This window comes from Xyrauchen texanus, chromosome 22, assembly GCF_025860055.1.
Source record: "Xyrauchen texanus isolate HMW12.3.18 chromosome 22, RBS_HiC_50CHRs, whole genome shotgun sequence".
Classification (NCBI taxonomy): Eukaryota; Metazoa; Chordata; class Actinopteri; order Cypriniformes; family Catostomidae; genus Xyrauchen; species Xyrauchen texanus.
The window spans coordinates 38,754,516-38,774,601 of NC_068297.1; the positions used below are offsets into that span (position 1 = coordinate 38,754,516).

General features: G+C 41.5%; 1 protein-coding gene across 6 annotated transcripts in view; it reads right to left on the reverse strand.

The window, feature by feature from the left end:
- The window catches only part of LOC127662172 (collagen alpha-1(XII) chain-like), a 145,684-nt gene that overhangs the window by 39,470 nt on the left and 86,128 nt on the right, over positions 1–20,086 (reverse strand). For all 6 annotated transcript variants that reach the window (XM_052153242.1, XM_052153241.1, XM_052153240.1 and 3 more), the window contains 11 exons: positions 19,581–19,700; positions 18,090–18,236; positions 17,881–17,997; positions 13,891–14,043; positions 13,730–13,804; positions 6,825–6,964; positions 6,591–6,714; positions 6,150–6,293; positions 3,865–4,029; positions 3,720–3,758; positions 3,495–3,633 (listed from right to left, as the gene is read on the reverse strand). In XM_052153242.1, the coding sequence (XP_052009202.1) occupies positions 3,495–3,633; positions 3,720–3,758; positions 3,865–4,029; positions 6,150–6,293; positions 6,591–6,714; positions 6,825–6,964; positions 13,730–13,804; positions 13,891–14,043; positions 17,881–17,997; positions 18,090–18,236; positions 19,581–19,700 (1,363 nt within the window). The remainder of the gene's footprint in view (positions 1–3,494; positions 3,634–3,719; positions 3,759–3,864; positions 4,030–6,149; positions 6,294–6,590; positions 6,715–6,824; positions 6,965–13,729; positions 13,805–13,890; positions 14,044–17,880; positions 17,998–18,089; positions 18,237–19,580; positions 19,701–20,086) is intronic.

A 20,086-nucleotide genomic window follows, 5' to 3' on the forward strand; every position in this document is an offset into this window, starting at 1 on the left:
ACAGACCGCTCGTCAGGCGCACAAAACCGCTTCAGAAGCAGGTGAAAACCTGGCCAGCAGGAGCCATCTCTGCTCTTCAGGACTGTTTTGAGTGTACTGACTGGCACATGTTCAGGGAGGCTGCAACATATGGCGATTCTACCAACTTGGAGGAATACACAGCATCAGTGACCAGCTACATCAGCAAGTGCATTGATGATGTCACTTTCTCAAGACCATCACCACACGCTCCAACTAGAAGCCGTGGATGACTGCGGAGGTGCGCACGCTGCTGAGGTCCGAGACTCCGCCTTCAGAGCAGGCGATAAGGCAGCCCTAAGAACAGCTAGGGCCAAACTGTCACGGGCAATCAGAGAGGCAAAGCGCGCACGCCCAGAGAATCCACAGTCACTTCCAGGACAGCGGTGACACGCGGCGCATGTGGCAGGGCATCCAGGCCATCACCAACTACAGGACAACATCAGTTGCCTGTGACAAAGATGCCTCCCTTCCAGATGCGCTGAGCGACTTCTACGCTTGGTTTGAAGTGCAGAACGACGTGATGGCGAGGAAGTCCACCCCTCCTCCCAACGACCAGGTGCTCTGTCTTACCACGGCAGATGTGAGGAAAACTCTATGTAGAGTCAACCCACGGAAGGCTGCTGGACCAGACAACATTCCTGGCAGAGTGCTCAGAGGATGTGCAGACCAGCTAGCAGATGTTCTTACCGACATCTTCAACATCTCTCTGAGCAGCGCCGTTGTTCCAACGTGCTTCAAGGCCACCACCATCATCCCCATGCCAAAGAAGTCTTCAGTGTCCTGCCTCAACGACTACCGTCCCGTCGCACTTACACCCATCATCATGAAGTGCTTCGAGAGGCTCGTCATGAGGCAGATTAAGACCCAGCTGCCCCCTCACTAGACCCACTGCAGTTTGCGTATCGTTCAAACCGTTCAACGGATGATGCCATCACCACAACCCTCCATCTGGCCCTCACCCACCTAGACAATAAGGACTCATACGTTCGAATGCTGTTCATAGATTTCAGCTCAGCATTCAACACAATCATTCCCCAGCACCTGATTGGAAAGCTGAACCTGCTGGGCCTGGACACCTCCCTCTGCAACTGGATCCTGGACTTCCTGACTGGGAGACCTCAGTCAGTCCGGATCGGGAACAGCATCTCCACCACCACCACACTGAGCACTGGGGCCCCCAGGGCTGTGTGCTCAGTCCACTGCTGTTCACTCTGCTGACTCCACGACTGTGCAGCAATGCACAGCTCGAATCACATCATCAAGTTCGCCGATGACACGACCGTGGTGGGTCTCATCAGCAAGAACAACGAGTCAGCATACAGAGAGGAGGTGCAGCGGCTGACTGAACTGGTGTAGAGCCAACAACCTGTCCCTGAATGTCGACAAAACAAAAGAGATGGTTGTTGACTTTAGGAGAGCACAAGGTGAACACACTCCACTGAACATCGATGGCTCCTCTGTGGAGATTGTCAAGAGCACCAAATTTCTTGGTGTTCACCTGGCGGAGAACCTCACCTGGTCCCTCAACACCAGCTCTATCACCAAGAAAGCCCAGCAGCGTCTCTACTTTCTTCGAAGGCTGAGGAAAGCACATCTCCCAACCCCCATCCTCACTACATTCTATAGAGGGACTATTGAGAGCATCCTGAGCAGCTGCATCACTGCCTGGTTTGGGACTTGCACCGTTTCGGACCGCAAAGCCCTGCAGAGGATAGTGAGGACAGCTGAGAAGATCATTGGGGTCTCTCTTCCCTCCATCAAAGACATTTACAAAAAACACTGTATCCACAAAGCAACCAGCATTGTGGACGACCCCACACACCCCTCACACAAACTCTTTACCCTCCTCCCGTCTGGCAAGAGGTACCGAAGCATTCGGGCCCTCACGGCCAGACTGTGTAACAGCTTCTTCCCCAAGCCATCAGACTCCTCAATACTCAGAGACTGGTTTGACACACACGTGTCCTGAGTTGCACTTTAATTACTGTCACTTTATAACTGTCTGCTACCTCAATAACTGCTATGTGCATAGAACATTATCTCATAGTATGTTATGTTTACATTTTAGAAACTGTCATCTTTTTGCACTACTGAGTACTGGTCGGCGCTGCACTGTCTATTGTCCTGTTCATTGTCAGTAATTTGTTGTACTGTCCCGTACTTTTTGCACATGTTTGCACGTGCACTTTATATAGGTAGTTTATATAGGTATTTTATTTCGTTGTGTAGTCTCATGTGGTCCTATGTTGGTCCTTTGTTGTTTTTATGTAGCACCATGGTCCTGGAGGAACGTTGTCTCGTTTTGCTGTGTACTGTACTAACTGTATATGGTTGAAACGACAATAAAAACCACTTGACTTGACTTGACTTGACTTGTCTGATGTCAGTTAACAGAACATGAAAGATTCCAAACAGCTTAATTTGTTGTGGTGTCAAACCAGACAAAGATTCATGTACAATCTTCCGACAAAAACAAAAAGAGAAAAAAGGCTTCCTTCCTTGAGGAATTGCAACATAATGAAATTATTTTCCCTCCTCTGGTGCTAAAAATGTTTCCATTTGTCCAGCTGCTTACCAACTCCCAATTACAAATAATTACAGAGAAATTAATCGAGCATGCCTTGGCAGGAGACCTTCTTCTGAATTCTTAAGCAGCTCCTCATCTGGCCCAGGACCATTTAAGGTACACTTCTTGATCTAAGAGTGTTTTTTAAGTCCACACAAAACTGCAACCCATTTTAATTCCATAAAATGATGTTAAACAGGATATCCAACTAGGGCAGGACTTGATTTCAACCATCAGGAGTTGATTTTGGAGGACTACTATCCTCTTGAAACAACAACAACTATTTGGTTATTGGTTAACATTAATCAATAGCATGCATGACCAAGGTGGCATCAGCCAAAAAGTTTCGATGTGTAACAATTAATTACGTTACGATGGAAGGTCACAAAGACAAACTTTTTTTTATTTTGGAATCATGTGTACTGATGAATCAAACATAATAAGATGAGCAAAGTGTAATAAGACAGTGTGACAAGGAGGAGGGCGTGGCCGGGCCGTGAGGGTGCACTGCTGGCGCTGAGTCAATTAATCAGCGGGAAAGAGAGATAAAGGGGAGCCGGAGATGCCAGTTCTTAAAAGAGAGTGAGACGCACACGGCCGCGCTGTGTGTGTTTATGTTTGTTTATTTATGCATTAAAAGTTTATGTTGATTGTTCAGATTCTTCCTGCCTCCTCATTGTCCACCTTTACCTGTTACAGACAGTTAATAGTTAACAGTTATTAATCTGAAACCTTATTTCGACAAGTTAAAACAATAATCGAAGAGTGACGTTGCCTCCTAAAATGGAGGTTGATGAGATCCTAGACTACAAGCCCCTTGAAGATCATTTAAAGTAATTGTGATCACTTGGATAGCATTACAGTCAGCAGGGGAGAGAACATTCAGAACGCATGCAGATGAACCTACTTTGTGGGCTGGGAAATGAATGCATCCTTATGGAGTCTGTATGCGATGTAACTGTTGAAGGAACCAGGTTCCATGGAGACTCCGTTCATGCCAGCAAATGTCCTATCAGTGATGTTAAAAGCTTCCAGCATCCTGAAGCCTGCAAGATTTCAGCAAAACATCAGGAACCGTACAACAGTACATTATGATGGATGAGTTTTTAAGTATAGAGAGTCTACTTCTGACCTGGTGATGTGAATCCATCAAGGTAAATCAAAGGACATGCTGTAAAAGAATACAGGAAACACAGCCAGAAATTAGTTTCCTCTCATTTTTCAAGTTAGAAATTAAGCCAACAATGCAAATTAGTAGCAATGCATTGAGTTCATACTGGATGTTGCTGTTTCACAGATGAACGTAATGAGGTTGTCTTGAATCTTCATGAATGCATCAAAGTCATCAACGACAAAGACATGTCTCTCGCTGGGCTTGCTTCCAATGTTCCTTAGTTCTGCCAAGTCTACATCAGCGACACCCACCACAAACACACTGTAGCCTATGAAAGACAGAACATTAAGTATTTAGAGAGCACGTACAGTAAATCGCTCAAGGCAATTAGGGGCAGATCACCTAAGATCACTGTAAGTGAATCTCAAAAGGTCTGTGAAGAACTTGTCTGGGGCATACTTTACCCCGAAATCGAAAGAAAGTAACAAGAATCCATCTTTTGCAAAAGAAAAATGAAGCATGTTATTAGGACCATTACATTTTTTGTAATGTGACATTATTTTCATGACAATTAAAGGAATGTCCTGGGTTCAATACCAGTTAAGCTCAATTAACAGCATTTGTGGCATGATGTTGATAGCCACAAAAAAAAATTTGACTCGTCCCTCCTTAATTTTTTATTTTTTAAAAAAAGCAACAAATGTGGTTACATTAAGCAGCTTACAGTGGAGGTGAATGGGGCCAGTACATAAACTTTAAAATACACATTGTTTTAAAAGTATAGCTACAAGGCGTATACATTATACATGTTAATATGACTTCAGTGTGATAAAATCGATTACTAACCTATTCTGTGTAAAGTTATATCCAATATTACAACTTTGTTGCCATGACAACGAAACAGTGTAATTCCAATATTTGTTATAACTTTACACTTATAAGGTTTGTAAGCAATTTATCACAGTAAAATCATGTAAACATGTATAATGTGTACGTATTGTGGTTATCATTTTGAACCTATGTGTATTGTAACGTTAATGGACTGGCCCCATTTTCTTCCATTGTAAGTGCCTTATTGTAACCTCTTTTGTTTTTCTTTTAGTTCATGCTTATTTTAATTATGACGATTTCCTTTAAAAAAGTTATAAATTATATATATATATATATATATATATATATATATATATATATATATATATATATATATATATATATATATATATAATTTTTTATTTTTTTGAGATAGACATAAAATACTCTTCAACCAAAGTAAACGTGTATTGCTTGATTTCATTAGATATGTTTCCCTCCAAGTTACACGAATGTTATTGATGCACAAACTCGAAATATTGCAAAAACATCCCATGTGTTTAAGAGAGCAAACCCAGCACTTCTGGGGAAACTGGCACCAAACAGAAATAAAAATGGAAGTTGAAGCCACTGTGGCTCTTTTAGTAAATAGTAGTTATTTACTTGCGGTTTGAAGCACAAAGATAAAACGCTCTGACGAACTTCATATTTACAAGCAATCAGTTCTCACAGTTCTGAGAGGTAATAGTAGATTATTTTGATGGCAGGTTTTGACATTTCACAATATCCAGAGCAACATCTGAAATACTATGTGATGATATTGATGATATTCTCTCAGCAAATTATGCAGTTACATGGCTTGTTGAGTCACACATTTTTTTATTCTATAGGGATATATCCGGTATTGTTTATAAAATGTCCATCTTAATTTACCTGCATGAAAAAAATACATCCACCTTAAAGGAATGTTCTGGGTTCAGTACAAATTAAGCTCAATCGATAGGATTTGTGGCAAATTGTTGATTAACACAAAAATTACTTTCGACTCATTCCTCCATTTCTTAAAAACAAAAACAAAGGATCAAACATCAACGTTACAGTGAGGCGCTTAAAATTGAAGTGAATGGGGTACAGGGGAAGGTTTAAAGGCAGAAATGTGAATCTTATTATTTTATAAAAGCCTGAATTAAGTCTAGTGTATTATTTGAGCAGAATAGTTTAAATTGTCCTTTTTACAGATGTTTTAGGGTTGTCATGGTAACCAAGTTGTAAAATTGGCTACAGCTTTACACAGAAAATGTTAGTAAGTGAGTAAATCAGTTAAAACCATGTTTACACACATCCTTTATGTCTTGTGGTTATGCTTTTGAAACAGTGAGTATATTCAAGTTCAAAAATTGGCCCCCCATTCACTTCCTTTATAAATGTCTCAATGCAATCTCGATTTTTGCTTTTTTAAGAAAAGGAGGAACGAGTCAAAAACGATGTAAATGTTTGTGGTAAGCAACATTATGCCACAAATGCTGTAAGTTCATGTGCATTTTGGAAACTATGTGCATCTTGGTTTCCTTACAGCATTTTTATGCAATGCCCCAAAATTTGCATGAAATAGTTTAATGGAAACCTAGCCGCAGTTACCTGAATGCTGTAGTTTAGCAGCACTCTTCTTCACCTCATCCTGAGAACGTCCATCTGTGACTACTACCAGAACCTTTGGAACTGTCCTCCTCATACCACTGTCTGAGGTAAACACCTTCTCTACAACATGCTTCAATGCAGCTCCTGAAACGTTCAGACACATTCAAGCATGTCTAATTGGTTAGACACATACAGATATACTTTATATATTTCCACTGAATGACAATTGCAGGAATTGCAAGACAATTGCAAGAACCTGTTCGTGTGCTGTCTCGTGTGCATTCAAAAGAAATCAGGCACACTAGAGAACTATCATGGACTGTTATTTGTACCTTAAGCACTTTTCTGCCTTGTAAGCACTTTTATTTTTGTTTAGTTTTTTTTTTTCACCAGGAAATGCAAATCAAGTCATTGATGTCATCAATCGTCACTGATTTAAACCTGTTTTGGTGTTTCCTCCTCTGTAGTTGACCATCTGAAGGGCAGACAGAACAACTCCCTTGTCATGGTAGGTGTTCAGCTTAAACTCAGTTTTAGCATCATCGCTGTACTGCACAAAAGACACCTGACAACAGAATGATAGAAAGGACCAAATGAGTCACAGCACAGCCAGGCAGTCGACATGCATGTGGATGAGCACGCCGTTCATCACATGACCACTGACAGGTCCTTTACCTGCATGCCTTCTTGGCTGATGACATCAAAGGCTCCAATCATGCTGAACACAAACTGGCGGACTTTAACAAAGCTCTCATCTCCAATACTCCAAGAACCGTCGATCAGGAACACCAGGTCAGCCTTGGCACCTTTGCACACTGCGGTGAACAGAATACACAGTGGAATGATTTTTTTGCAATGATGTATTAGAAATCAAAATGACAAATATATTTTATACTGTGATGATGTTGATGATTTTTAATTTCTGAATTAAAGTTTTTTTTTGCCACAGTATATTTTGTTGGTCTTACAGAACAATTTTTTAGCTGAAGAAAACAGAATAATTGCTTCAATTATTTTTTATTATTTATTAAATATTATTACATTATTATTTATACTAAATATATTTAATATGATTTGTACAAAAAACAGTGCAGCAGGTTTATACAGTATATATTTATTACATGGCTCTGTAGAATACTCCATTCTGATTGGTCAGTGGCGCCATCTAGCAGTCTGACATTTCTTAGTTACAACCGCACATCCATCTGTATTACTTCTCGGATCACTGTGCAATCTCTACAAGTAAGCTAATAAAATAATTTCAACTTAAAAAAATGTTTCATGTGTATTTATTTATTTGGCAAGCAGCCTTGAAATAATATGCATAATAGCAGTCAGACAAAAATTAATTACAAAAAAAAAACACCAACAGAACTCCGACGCAAACCAGAGGTGGATTTCAGCTGTTCAGCAATTTATTTCTTCTCACATGTTTTAATTTCAACACAAATCAATATTTTATTAACAAATTATATTTATTTTTTGGGTTAGTAACCATGTAAGTAGCAGGATAATGTACTTTATCCATTACAAACACACACACACACATATATGTATACTGTATAAACATTTGTCCACCCAAATCAACTTTAAAATCAACTTTGTTTTGTAACCAGCTGGAAGCAATTCTGCTATCATATGACAAGAGAACTAGACAATCCAAAAAACAAGAATTCTATTTTTCACTTTATAACATTTCCTGAAAACTTGTTCAAAACAAAAATAATGATGTGTACAGGGTGTCAGGAAAACATCACTTTTTACTTGAGCGTTACGCCACAATTTTATTTTAATAAAAAAGAATTTGTTTAAAAGTTAGGCTAAGTGGTTTAAAAGCTTCAAAAACATATGAAACCAACATGAATACATTTCTAATAACTATGTTAATATATGTTTTAAAATATTTTTCCTAGCAATCTTCATGGACATCCCTATTTGTTACTGACCTAAATACAGACATTGTCACCACTCCTCATATATCCCTTGTTAGATTTATGCCTTAAGAAAAAATAAAATAACAAATAAATTTGGCTTGATTTTTAATTTAGACATATAGCTTCACTAACCAAATAAAATGAATTCTTAAACCTTTTGAAAATATAATTATATCAGAAAAGGAAATGCTCAAACCTGTGAGCAATTGCAGTGATTCTGATGAATTTCTAATATAAGCAGAGGTTTTTAGAGGATTACATGGCTTGGAAGAAGTAAACTTGGAAGCAAAGAGACTACATTGGCCAGAAAGATGCTTTCCCGAACATACACATTAAGTAGTGGAAGATCAATTGCAGCACCCAGATGTTGAAATTCAACACATTATGTCTGGCAAGTAATCTGTTGCATTTTACACTGGGCCTTACCGGAGCCCTTACTTCTATAATATTCAGTGATTTTTTTTATCATTTTCTGCATACACCATTGACCAAAATGTGGCTGCCGAAGTTCATACGTTAACTTTTGAGATTAATTAAATATTCTTAGGCTGTTGTCTGTCTGTTTTAGGAATGTAAATGATTAGTTATTGATAGATTTTTTGTCATCAATAATTTGATGGATTACATTTATTAAAATATACATTTAATAAACAATTTAAGAAAATACAAAAATCACATATTCATACTAAATATTAGCCTGAATGAATTAAAATACACTGAACTGAAAATATATTAAGAGAAAAATACCAATTCTCGCATTTCATAAGTGTCTTTATTTAAATGATATTTAATGAGTAAGCTAATGTACATGCACAAACTTACTTTGATTGCTGTTTCAAATGTTTACATTTTCTTCTACAGAACGGATTTGTTATTTGCTGTTGACGCTTTTAAGTTTGCATTAGAACGGTTGTTCAGTCAAAAATCGAACTTCGTATGAAATCTTTAAAGAAAAATATATTTTGAGTTTCAAGCTGTACACAACCACAGTTTTATTATTGTTATTAATAATGATTAACGACTCGGTTACCAACGTAACCTCAGTTCCCTGAGAGGAGGGAACGAGTATTACGCTATGGGAAAACTCAGTTTCTCGAGAAATATTGAAGTCTTTATGTAAAACGCATTGCAGCTGCACAGCAGACAGCAATGAGCGAGGCAGCTCGGTCATTGGCTGTGCTGCGGCAACTTGCTCGAACCAATGGCGGGGCGACTCTGAACGTGCGACCAATGGGCGCTCGTGCGCTCAGAGCCCGCCAAGATGGGCTTGGCTAGGGCTATATATTAGGCGCCCCGTCATGCGAGTTCTTTAGGTTCAATCGACTGAAGCGAACTGACCAAGCACAAGCACAAGCACGGCAGCTTACGCAATACTCGTTCCCTCCTCTCAGGGAACCGAGGTTACGTTAGTAACCGAGTCGTTCCTCTCGAGAGGTCTCTCCTATTTGCGTGAGTAGCTTACGCTATGGGAACACCATGCAAAACGCCGTGCGTGCTGACTTCGCTCTATAAAGCCAGAGGCAGATGCCTGAGCCTTAAAGCAAAGTGATTAGTCAACGAGCCGACCAACGGCGAGCTATATAATGGGATAATACAGAGCCTTTGCCCCAAGGTGGCCCATGGTGGGAGCTCATTGTAAAAACATAAGCACATATCTTATGTACTGATTTTTTTTTACTTACTGATATGCATAAAAACCCTCTAAGTCAGTCAGAGACGGACCTTATAAGGGAGGAGATAATGCTCAGCAAATACATACTCCAGTTCATACTACAGTCAGGCTGATAGAATGTTGGAATGCCATGAGGGGACCTGTAGGTTATAAAACCTGATAAATGTCGAGCGAGGCCCAGCCTGCCGCCGCACAAATATCTTCAATGGGTATCCCACTCGACCACGCCCACGAGGAGGCCATGCTCCTCGTAGAGTGAGCTCTGACGCCTAAGGGGCATTGAAGGCCCTTGGCTTCATAAGCCAGCTATAGCATCCACTATCCAGCCGATATTCTTTGCTTTGAAACTGCGAGACCTTTAGTGCGGCCACCAAAGCATACTGAATAATTGTTCCATCTGTCTGAGCGGGGCAGAACGTTCCAAATATACTCTGACGCCCTGACCGGGCAGAGTAAATTAGCGTCGCTTTAGTCTGCTGGAGACGATAGTGCTGCCAGAGATATAACCTGTACTCTGAAGGGTGTGGAGAGTACTTTAGGAATATACCCGTGCTTTGGCCTAAGGACAACTCTGCAGTCGTTAGGTCCAAATTCCAGGCAAGCAGCTTGATGACAGCGCGTGCAGGTCAGCCCACTCTCTTGACTGAGGCGGCGCCAGCAAGAGCGCAGTTTTGAGTGAGAGCTGTTTAAGGTGCACGGTTTGGAGAGGTTTGAACGGGGCACTCTTGAGTGCGTCCAGGACCGTGGCCAGGTCCCAGATCGGCACCGAGGGGGGGCGAGGAGGGTTCATCCTCCTAGAGCCTCTTAGGAAACTAATGATTAGGTCGTTTTTCCCTAATGAGTGTCCCTTGTCAGGATTGTGTGACGCCGCTATGGCAGCCACATAGACTTTGAGCGTGGAGGGTGTGCGGCCCGCCTCCAGCAGCTCTTGCAAGAAGGCGAGTACACTTGGTATCTCGCACGATTTGGGGTTCAAGCTCTTGGTATCACACCAGTCACTGAACACTTTCCACTTTTGGGCATATAAGCGCCTCGTAGAGGGCACTCGCGCCTCAGTGATGGTTCTCAATGGGCAGAGTAAATTAGCGTCGCTTTCGTCTGCTGGAGACGATAGCGCTGCCAGATTTATGCCCATGCCATTATATGCCCAAAAGTGGAAAGTGTCGAATCGCCTTGTGCTAACACTGAGCTTACAGCTCTCAGAAGCGCGGGCGCGCGCTGAGCAGCTTTGTTGAGTGCCGAGTGCAGGGGTGCGTGTGAGATTACAGGCACGCGTGCTATCTCCATAATGCTCGCGGCATGAGCCAGAGAACTGTTTGAAACTGTATGGGCAGCGCTTATGGGTGGGGGTGCATATACTGTAGTAGGCACGCGCACCACTTTCATAAAGCCTCCCGCTCGAGGCGGGGGGTTTCTGGCCATGCACACAGTGTTTGTGTGTAGGGGTGCATGCATGACAGCAGGCACGCACGCTACCTTTATAGTATTTCCCGCTTTTACTGGGGAAGTGTTTATAACTGTGGGAACAGTGCTTGTGTGTAGTGGTGCATACATGACAATAGGCACACGATCTACATTTATGGGGCGTCCAGCTGGAGCTGGGGAAGTATTCGGCACTGTTTGGACAGTATTGATATGTGGGAATGCGCACTTTAGTGTGGACATGTGACCCCTTAGTGACACAAGCAGAAAATGACTCTTTTTGTGATTTTTGTGTGTCGCCGTTAAAACGGCGTTTGATTGCAGGTGAGCGAGTTCTGTGACTGGCCCATTGACTGCTGTACAGACATTTCCAGCCGCCTGTAAGGGGACTGGGTAATGTTTTACACGTTTTGGAGAGAGTGGTCCGGCTTTTGCGAGACACGCACTCTCTCTAGTTCGTCATGAACTTCGGGGAAGAAAGGGGAGGGTCTCTGTCGAGGGGCCTGTCGGCGCCCCTGTAGGAACCACTCGTCCAGCCGGCTGCGGGCAGGTTCTTCCGGAGAAGACCAGTCGAGCCCGAGGTCTTCCACGGCTTTTAGATAGGATGCGGACGATCTCCGAGTCCATGCTGGTGCCCGTGCTCCGTGTCCGCTAATGTCGACGGCGCGGGTCGAAGGCCGAGCCCGGCCAGTCGTCGGATGCAGCGTCAATGGAAAGGCTGTCATCCTTTTCACCGTCGTCCCCTGACGCGCCGAACGAGACGAGACCCACCGCTCTGTTGGAGGGGTGCTGGTCCGCCTGCGTGAAATGGACTGGCGGCGGGGAGTTCTCGGGTAGTGGTGAAGCACGCGGGGACTGGCCCGGCGTGACGTCACTGAAGTCCGAGTGCTCTGGCGGCCTCTGTGAGCGGAGCTTTTTCTTGCGCGGCTCGAACAGAGGGGACGGCAGCACGGTGGTAGCAGGCTCGTTCGCGGCGAAGGCGCGAAGGCCTCTGCAAGAGGCGCAGGTGGAAGGCATTTGGAACAACGCCTCGAAATTGCTCTTTTACTAAAATACAAAAAGCGTCGCAGAGGCGAACACTTGCAAAGTAGCTTAGCAAAAGGATATCAGGGTGATGCGCGCCGGATGGTGTAGCAGAAGGCTTTGAAGGCGGCTGAAGGCGCCGGCGTCCTCGTAGCAGTCCTGCTGTAGGCTTGTCGACAGCGGGCGAAAAGACTCCAATAATCCGGAGGATCCAGCGAAGAGAAGGTCTTTGCTGAAGGATATTAACTCTAAAGAACTCGCATGACGGGGCGCCTAATATATAGCCCTAGCCATGCCCATCTTGGCGGGCTCTGAGTGCGCGCCCATTGGTCGCGCATTCAGAGTCGCCCCGCCATTGGTTCGAGCAAGTTGCTGCAGCACAGCCAATGACCGAGCTGCCTCGCTCATTGCTGTCTGCTGTGCAGCTGCAATGCGTTTTACATAAACACTTCAATATTTCTCGAGAAACTGAGTTTTCCCATAGCATAAGCTACTTACGCAATAGGAGAGACCTCTCGAGAGGGAATCAAATTTAATTCAGTAACGTTCACAATTGTTGATAAAGTGAATTTCTTAATATTTGCAACCCTACTCTGTCTGCAACACACACAAATCCTTAATGCTGATATTCAAACATAAAGATATTTTTTTACATTTTCAGGCAAGGTTCTGTCAAGCTAACATTCAAAGTTTTTCTTGAATTTGATTTGAAATAACCATCCAATAATGGATTTTGCAGATACTGATACCTATGCTGGTGGAAAAGGCTGACAACTGATTAATCGGACATTAGATTTAAAAATCAATTTATAGAATGGTAAAAACCTTGATGGGCACAGATATAAAGACTACAAAAGTCCAAAAGAGTTAAAATCCCAGAAGCAGTTAACTGTTCAACCAAAATCCCAATAATAACCAGAAACAAATTACGAAATTACGAATTTGTACATAAAGTCAGACTTTTAACGACATACAAACAAGCCCAAAACACACAAGGGACTCTTATTTGTATATTACAGAGACTTGAAGTATTTACCAAATGGAAAATGGTTAATTTTGAAGAAAACTGTCTAATATAAGAGCTGATATAGAGTTTGTGGCTACTTGGGGCTTACAAAAGCAGTGATCGGAGCAGACATGAGACGTTTGTTCTTGTTGTCTTACAGAGAGCACACTTCACTTTGTGATTATTTTAATAATCATTCAAACTAGCCGCATTTCTGAGACCATTTTAATAGTATTTGAAAAACTTTAATATTCATCATAACACAGGGTGGGGCTTTTTTGCATTGACAAGTTTTCATGCCTTATCTTGTTATTTTATGTAACATAAAGGCAAAAGTGATGGAGTTCTGTAAAAAGTTCTGATTCTAAGCTTTCAATCGTTACCATGTATTTCAATATACATTATGTATCCAGCGGCTTTTAGATTTGGGTCTGGAGAGTAATGCAGAGCTGAAGAGGTTAATTATGATTAATTCCTTCAATCTGTTGACAGTTTTTAGTAAATCTTGCTGCTGGGCCCTTACCTTCGAGTGCACCAGGGATGGTGGGTGGTGGCGGAGGTGCTGGGGGTGTTGTTGGGGGATGGGTGGGTTTCACCACTGCAGAAAAGAAGAATCCAGACACCTTGAGTACAATTTAAAGTGAGTTTTGTGCTTGATTTCTTCTGAAGGCGAGATTGACTTACATGTGCGCTCTTTGACAGTGACTCCTGGTCCATCCTGGTTGGGGGTCTGGGTGTAGACAGTGGCGTTGTACAGTGCATATGGCATCAACCCATCAAAACAGTAATTGCTCTCAGCAGCGGTAATAGTGACCTCATTTGCCCCACGATTAGATGCTAATGATTGGAGAGAAGGAATATTATATAGTCATATCAAGTAAATATTTCTGCAAGCAGCAATTACTGGGCCAAGCACACCAATGGCATGTAAGGGAGTATGAATGGACACTGATTATTATTTAAAGAAAAGTGGTATAAAAGACATAAGTAGAATTGCTTATATTACAGTACAACTCATTATACATTTTGACCAATAGCTGGCACTGTCACTAATAACAATATTGTGTAACACACCAAAGCGTAGAATCAGATCCTCTTTGGTGTCTTGCCATCCAATTCATTTGTGTGTTATATGTGAACTGTTTAGCTCATCGAAAAGCTTCCCATACCTTAATGTCATGAGTGTCTCTAGATGATGTGCAAAATTTCGAGCGAATCAGATATACGGTCTAAGAGAACTTAGAAAAACAATACGTTATTCAGATATAATTGCTTAGTAGTAGAAAGGTAGTAGGATTGAACCCAATCTCTTTGCATTGGCCTTGGTGAAAATACGCATGCTTGGTCCTGTAAATGATGCTTAGAGTTAAGTAACATTATTGGTAGAGTATGGGTTCAATTCCCAGGGAGCACACATACTCATAAAACATATCCCTTGAATACACATTTATTTTCATGCATTTTCTGAATTGCTTTAGCACAATCGCAAAAGGAATTAAGCCAAGCACGGCAAAGGTACAAATATGCCTCCAAAATGTGTGCTGATTGCAATATGCACACAACAATTAGTGCCAATGGGCAAAGGTATAAATTAATGCAAGGCTTCTTCATGGAAATGCATCCATACACTGGCTGAGCACCCACATTTTCAGAAAATGAAATAGAACTCTTGCAGGTTGTGTATACAGTGTTCAACGGTACAGGTTTGGGAAAAATAAAAAGAATTGGGGGCACAGTACAAATCCATTAATTCACACAATGGAAAAAGGAAGATCTTTCCATGGTTCGAGATCATGGACAGTGTGCTGGGACATCATCCTGCTGTTAGTGGAGAGACCACTACAGACACCATGGCAGTCAGAGTCGGTGAGTTGTCAATGCTAACTTATCTTGCAAGCTAGCTAATGTTTACATCCAATTAAAATTCGATATTCTAAATAACTAGATAACATGATACCTCAGCTTGAGCTTCCCTCTTGCTGGTGAAATGGGTGGGGTATTAAGGGCGGATTTTAGGGCAAATCTGTGAGGCAATTGGCCCGATGGTGGAAACGCAGATCAATTTTGGTCTTGTGTCTTGATGTTCGAGGCTACTGGCCTCAGCTGGCCAATTTATAACCCTGGCTCGCACTGGCCCTATAGTGCAAATGCTGCTATTGTAATATCTACATAAACATCCCTTTAATTTACACTGATCAGCCACAACATTAAAACCACTTCCAGGTGAAGTGAATAACATTTATTATCTCGTTACAATGGCACCTGTTAAGGGGTGGGATATATTAGGCAGCAAGTGAACAGTAAGTTCTTGAATTTCAAGTGTTGGAAGCAGGAAAAATGGGCAAGCGTAAGGATCTGAGTGACTTTAATAAGGGCCAAATTGTGATGGATTGACGACTGGACAGAACATCTCCAAAACGGCAGGTCTTATGGGGTGTTCCCGGTATGCAGTCGTTAGTACCTACCAAAAGTGGTCCAAGGAAGGACAACCAATGAACTGGCGACAGGGTCATGGGCGCCCAAGGGCAAGGCTTATTGATGCGTGTGGGGACCCGTCTGGTCCGATCCCACAGAAGAGCTACTGTAGCACATATTGTTGAAAAACTTAATTCAGGCCATGAAAGAAAGGTTTCATAACACACAGTGCATCGCAGCATGCTACATATGGGGCTGCGTAGCCACAGACCATTCAGAGTGCCTATGCTGACCCTTGTCCACCACCTAAAGCACCTACAAAGGGCAAGTGGGCATCAGAACTGGACCATGGAGCATTGGAAGAAGGTAGCCTGGTCTGATGAATCACGTTCTTTTAGATCATGTGGACAGCCAGGTGTGTGTGTGTCGTTTAACTGGGGAAGAGATGGCAGCAGGATGCACCATGGGAAGAAGGGAAATGTTCTGCTGGGAAATCTTGGATCCTGGAATTCATGTGGATGTTACTTTGTTAAAGATATTTGCAGACCATGTACACCCCTTCATGGCAACAGTATTCCCTGATGCCAGTGGCCTCTTTCAGCAGGATAATGCGCCCTGCCACACTGCAAAAATTATCAGGAATGGTTTGAGGAACATGAAAAAGAATTCAAGGTGTTGACTTGGCCTAAAAATACCCCAGATCTCAATCCGATTGAGCATCTATGGGATGTGCTGGACCAACAAGTCCGATCCATGAAGGTGCTGCTAACGTCTTGGTGCCAGATAACACAGGACACCTTCAGAGGTCTTGTGAAGTCCATGCATCGATGGGTTAGAACTGTTTTGGTGGCACGAGTGGGACCTACATGATATTAGGCAGGTGGTTTTAATGTTGAGGCTGATTGGTTCACGTCTTGGTGTTTACAACCAGCTTTTCCAATCTGGTCTGACAGAATCATGTTCCTATAACTACAGTTGTGCAAAATTAGTTTTACGTGGCTTGTTGTACATATCATGACACTGAACCCCAAGTTGCTCCAAATGGCAGGCTAGCGCCTTGCATTGCAGCTCTGCCGCCATTGGTGTATGAGTGTGAGTGTGAATGTGTGTGTGATTGGGTGAATGGGACACAGTGTAAAGCGCTTTGGTAACCACTAATGTTAAAAAAAACACTATATAAGTGCAGACCATTTACCATTTTACTATAGAGCATGACTTGTAAGACGATACATTTTAACATTTGCATTACATAACCAACTACATTTACAAGCGTACGGGTCCTAAAGAGCAAGTGAGTTGACACGTAAGCCAAAAGTGTCGTAGAAGCACCACAAAATAATATGGTAGCTTCAGCAGCTATTTCACCTCTCTTTTGCTTTAATGACACAATTAAGTGATTAAGGTTAGGCTTAAGGTTTAGGGTAGGAACTGCGGTTTTGTTTATTTGAAGCTTGATATAACCTTCTGCAAAGTGGCTGAAGTCCACAGTGTGGGAATATTATAGTAATTTAAAAAGACACAAGGCATCATCAATGTTAATGGCCACCTAATTTGTAAACTTTACCTAAAAAAATAGTGATCGTAATTGGAGCTGATCAATATCGGCGCAGCAGCACAGCTCCCTCTCGCTCATTCACTCACTCACACACGCATGTGCATGTGTGTCTGAACGCACGAGATGGGACATGTCTTTTGCACTCTTTGAATGGTGGCATTTAATAACCATCGTAGCTCAGCAAGATCACCCACGAGTGCAACATTGGCATGAAATGTGAACACTGGTGAAGTGGTAGGTCTGCTGCAGACTCTTGCCAGTCAGACACTTGTGGATGCGCACAACAAACAGGCAACTAGTTGCTGTATTTTTGTAATAATTTTAGAAAGGCACCTTAATACCGTGATATCGCTGTATTTTTGGTGAAGATTATCATACTGTGAACATTTCATGCTGTTACACCCCTATGCACCACGTAATGTAGTTTAGCAAATCTGTCGACACAGTCACATCATTTTCATGCGACAGGCTGAGCCTGTGAGTGGTAACTGTGCAATGTTAATTGCAACAGGCAAATATTGCTGACATACAGTATGTGAATGTGGTGCACCCTTTAATTAGAATGAGAATTTCTATGAGGAGGCATGTTTACACTGAATATAAAACCAGTGTCGCAAAGTTTGGTGCTTGAAAACTGCACACTTGTAGCACAACTGTTTAGTTAATTCACTCATCTGTCTTTACATACTGTATCTTTAACTTACAGATGAAAGGATTGACTTTTAGTCTGTAAGAAGTAGCAGCCCGATGAGGAGTCCATCTGATGCAGAATGAGTCATAACCAACATTGTATGTGGAGAGGTCAGTTACATTGAGATACACTGGAAAAGACAAACAGCATTCCACAGTTAATGCCATGTAAAAAGAATATTGTAACAAGTCTATTCAACTTCTTAAGAAAACAAGCACATACAAGTGGTTCCCTGTCCAATCAGTGCTCCACTCATGCCTGCGTCATACTGAGCATAAACTTTCAGGTCGTACGTGGTTCCAGACTGAAGGTTGTGCAGGTTATATGTAGTGACATCTCCAACAAACACTTCCATTGTGTTAGTTGTGCCTGTAATGGAATACGAAACAGAAATTACAACAACGTGCAATAATGTGTTGGGGTGTAACTTACTAAAAGTAGTGATGCTACTAAACAGTGTAGTATAAGTTACTTAAAATAAGATAATCAACAACAAATTACTTCTCAGAAATTGTAATCAGGTTACTTTAACAATAACTTCATTGGAAGAGTAATCACATCACTAATTACTTTTTACTTATTACACTTTTTCTGCACAACAAATTGTAAATAATGTCCATATTTCCATGTAACTAAGTTAAAGCTTAAGGATGTAACCTTTTCAGTGTTAAAATACTCCGATCCCATCTTAATATGCAGAGAAACTGTAAGGATGCCATTGAACACTGTCTCTATGACACTATCAAAATTCCTCTGTTTGATTTGAGCCACCCATCTCAAAAAGGACAAGAACATTGACTCGACCAATAGTGTAAGTTGGTGGCAGGACTATCTGTTAGTTTTATCAATGGCTGAGGATTTTCAGAAAGCTGTTTTGAAAACATTGTTTATTTTTGCAATTCTGTTTGGTGGCGCAGAAATTAAATACTTTAGCTTTAACTACATTTTCAGTAGCGTGACAGTAGTTTGCACCCTTGCAAAAAATCTGAAGTTCTGCCAAAATTTCCAATGAATTCTTTTCACGTTCAAATGAGCTTGTGATTCGCTTTTAATGTTTGCCGGAAGTTGGTGAACATGCAGCAAACTATTGGCGACAATGAAGAATTTGCCGCAAAGCTCATTTGCATGTGAAAATAAATAGTGCTTAATTTTCTGCTAATTTGCGGCAAGTTGGCAGAAAGTTTGCCAGAGCTTGCCTTGATTACTATTTTCAAGAGTAGCTTTACCTGTAGCAAGCTAGTTTTTCCAAAGAGTAGCGATGTACATGTAGTGTTACAAAATGCTACAGTTTTTTTTCCCTTATAGTCGTTTGTATTAAGCCCCTGCACAGAAGTGAAATACTTAGTTAATTTGCTGCTGTTAAACAGGACATTTTAACTCAGATATATAAATTGAGAAAATATAACTGACAATACTTTTGTGCCAGATAAAATTGATCTGATTGAAGTATTAAATAATATTATCTGATTTAGTTATTAGGTTAGTATTTAATAATAGATCAAATATATTTTATATTTGTGTTAGTATCTTGTGTAGCTAACTACTTTTTAAAAATGAAAGCTTAACTGTAGTTTAGCAACTTAAAGTTATGTGGAACATGTAGTTTGGGAAGCTACAGCTTTAAAGTAGTTTCCCCAACACTGGTCTAACAACATAACCAGCAACATAGTTTCTTGATTATGAGAACATGGTTAAATAACAACAGTCTCTTACCCACTGGTGTATAGACCAGTTTATAACCATTGACCCGTGCGGGTGCTGGATCCCATGACACACGGAATCGAGTGTACCATTCATCTGAAACACGCAGGTTACGAGGCTCCAGGAGACCCACTGAGGAAATGGGGACATGCCAAAGAAACTTAACACATGAGCCAAGATACAGCCATGAGAAAAAAGACAGAATTCCACTACAGCCTATTTGAAAGGCTTCAATATTTTTAAGACAAATAATATATATTTTTTTACTTTAAGGAGAACACTAGCATATAGATGGTCTTTAAGCAAATAGCTGTGAACTAAAGCCATAAAACTTAAATTTTGATTTCATGGGAAACAGACAGAAAACAAGTCATGATATCAAAGGGATAAAACAGGAGATTTCTGACAATAAAGCCCTATCGGACAGGATTTGTTTAATTTGAGGAAGTGGGGTTAATGTATTACCAGAGCTTCTTGGTGATTTTAATCCCATCCAATTTTTTACGGATGTTCCAGGG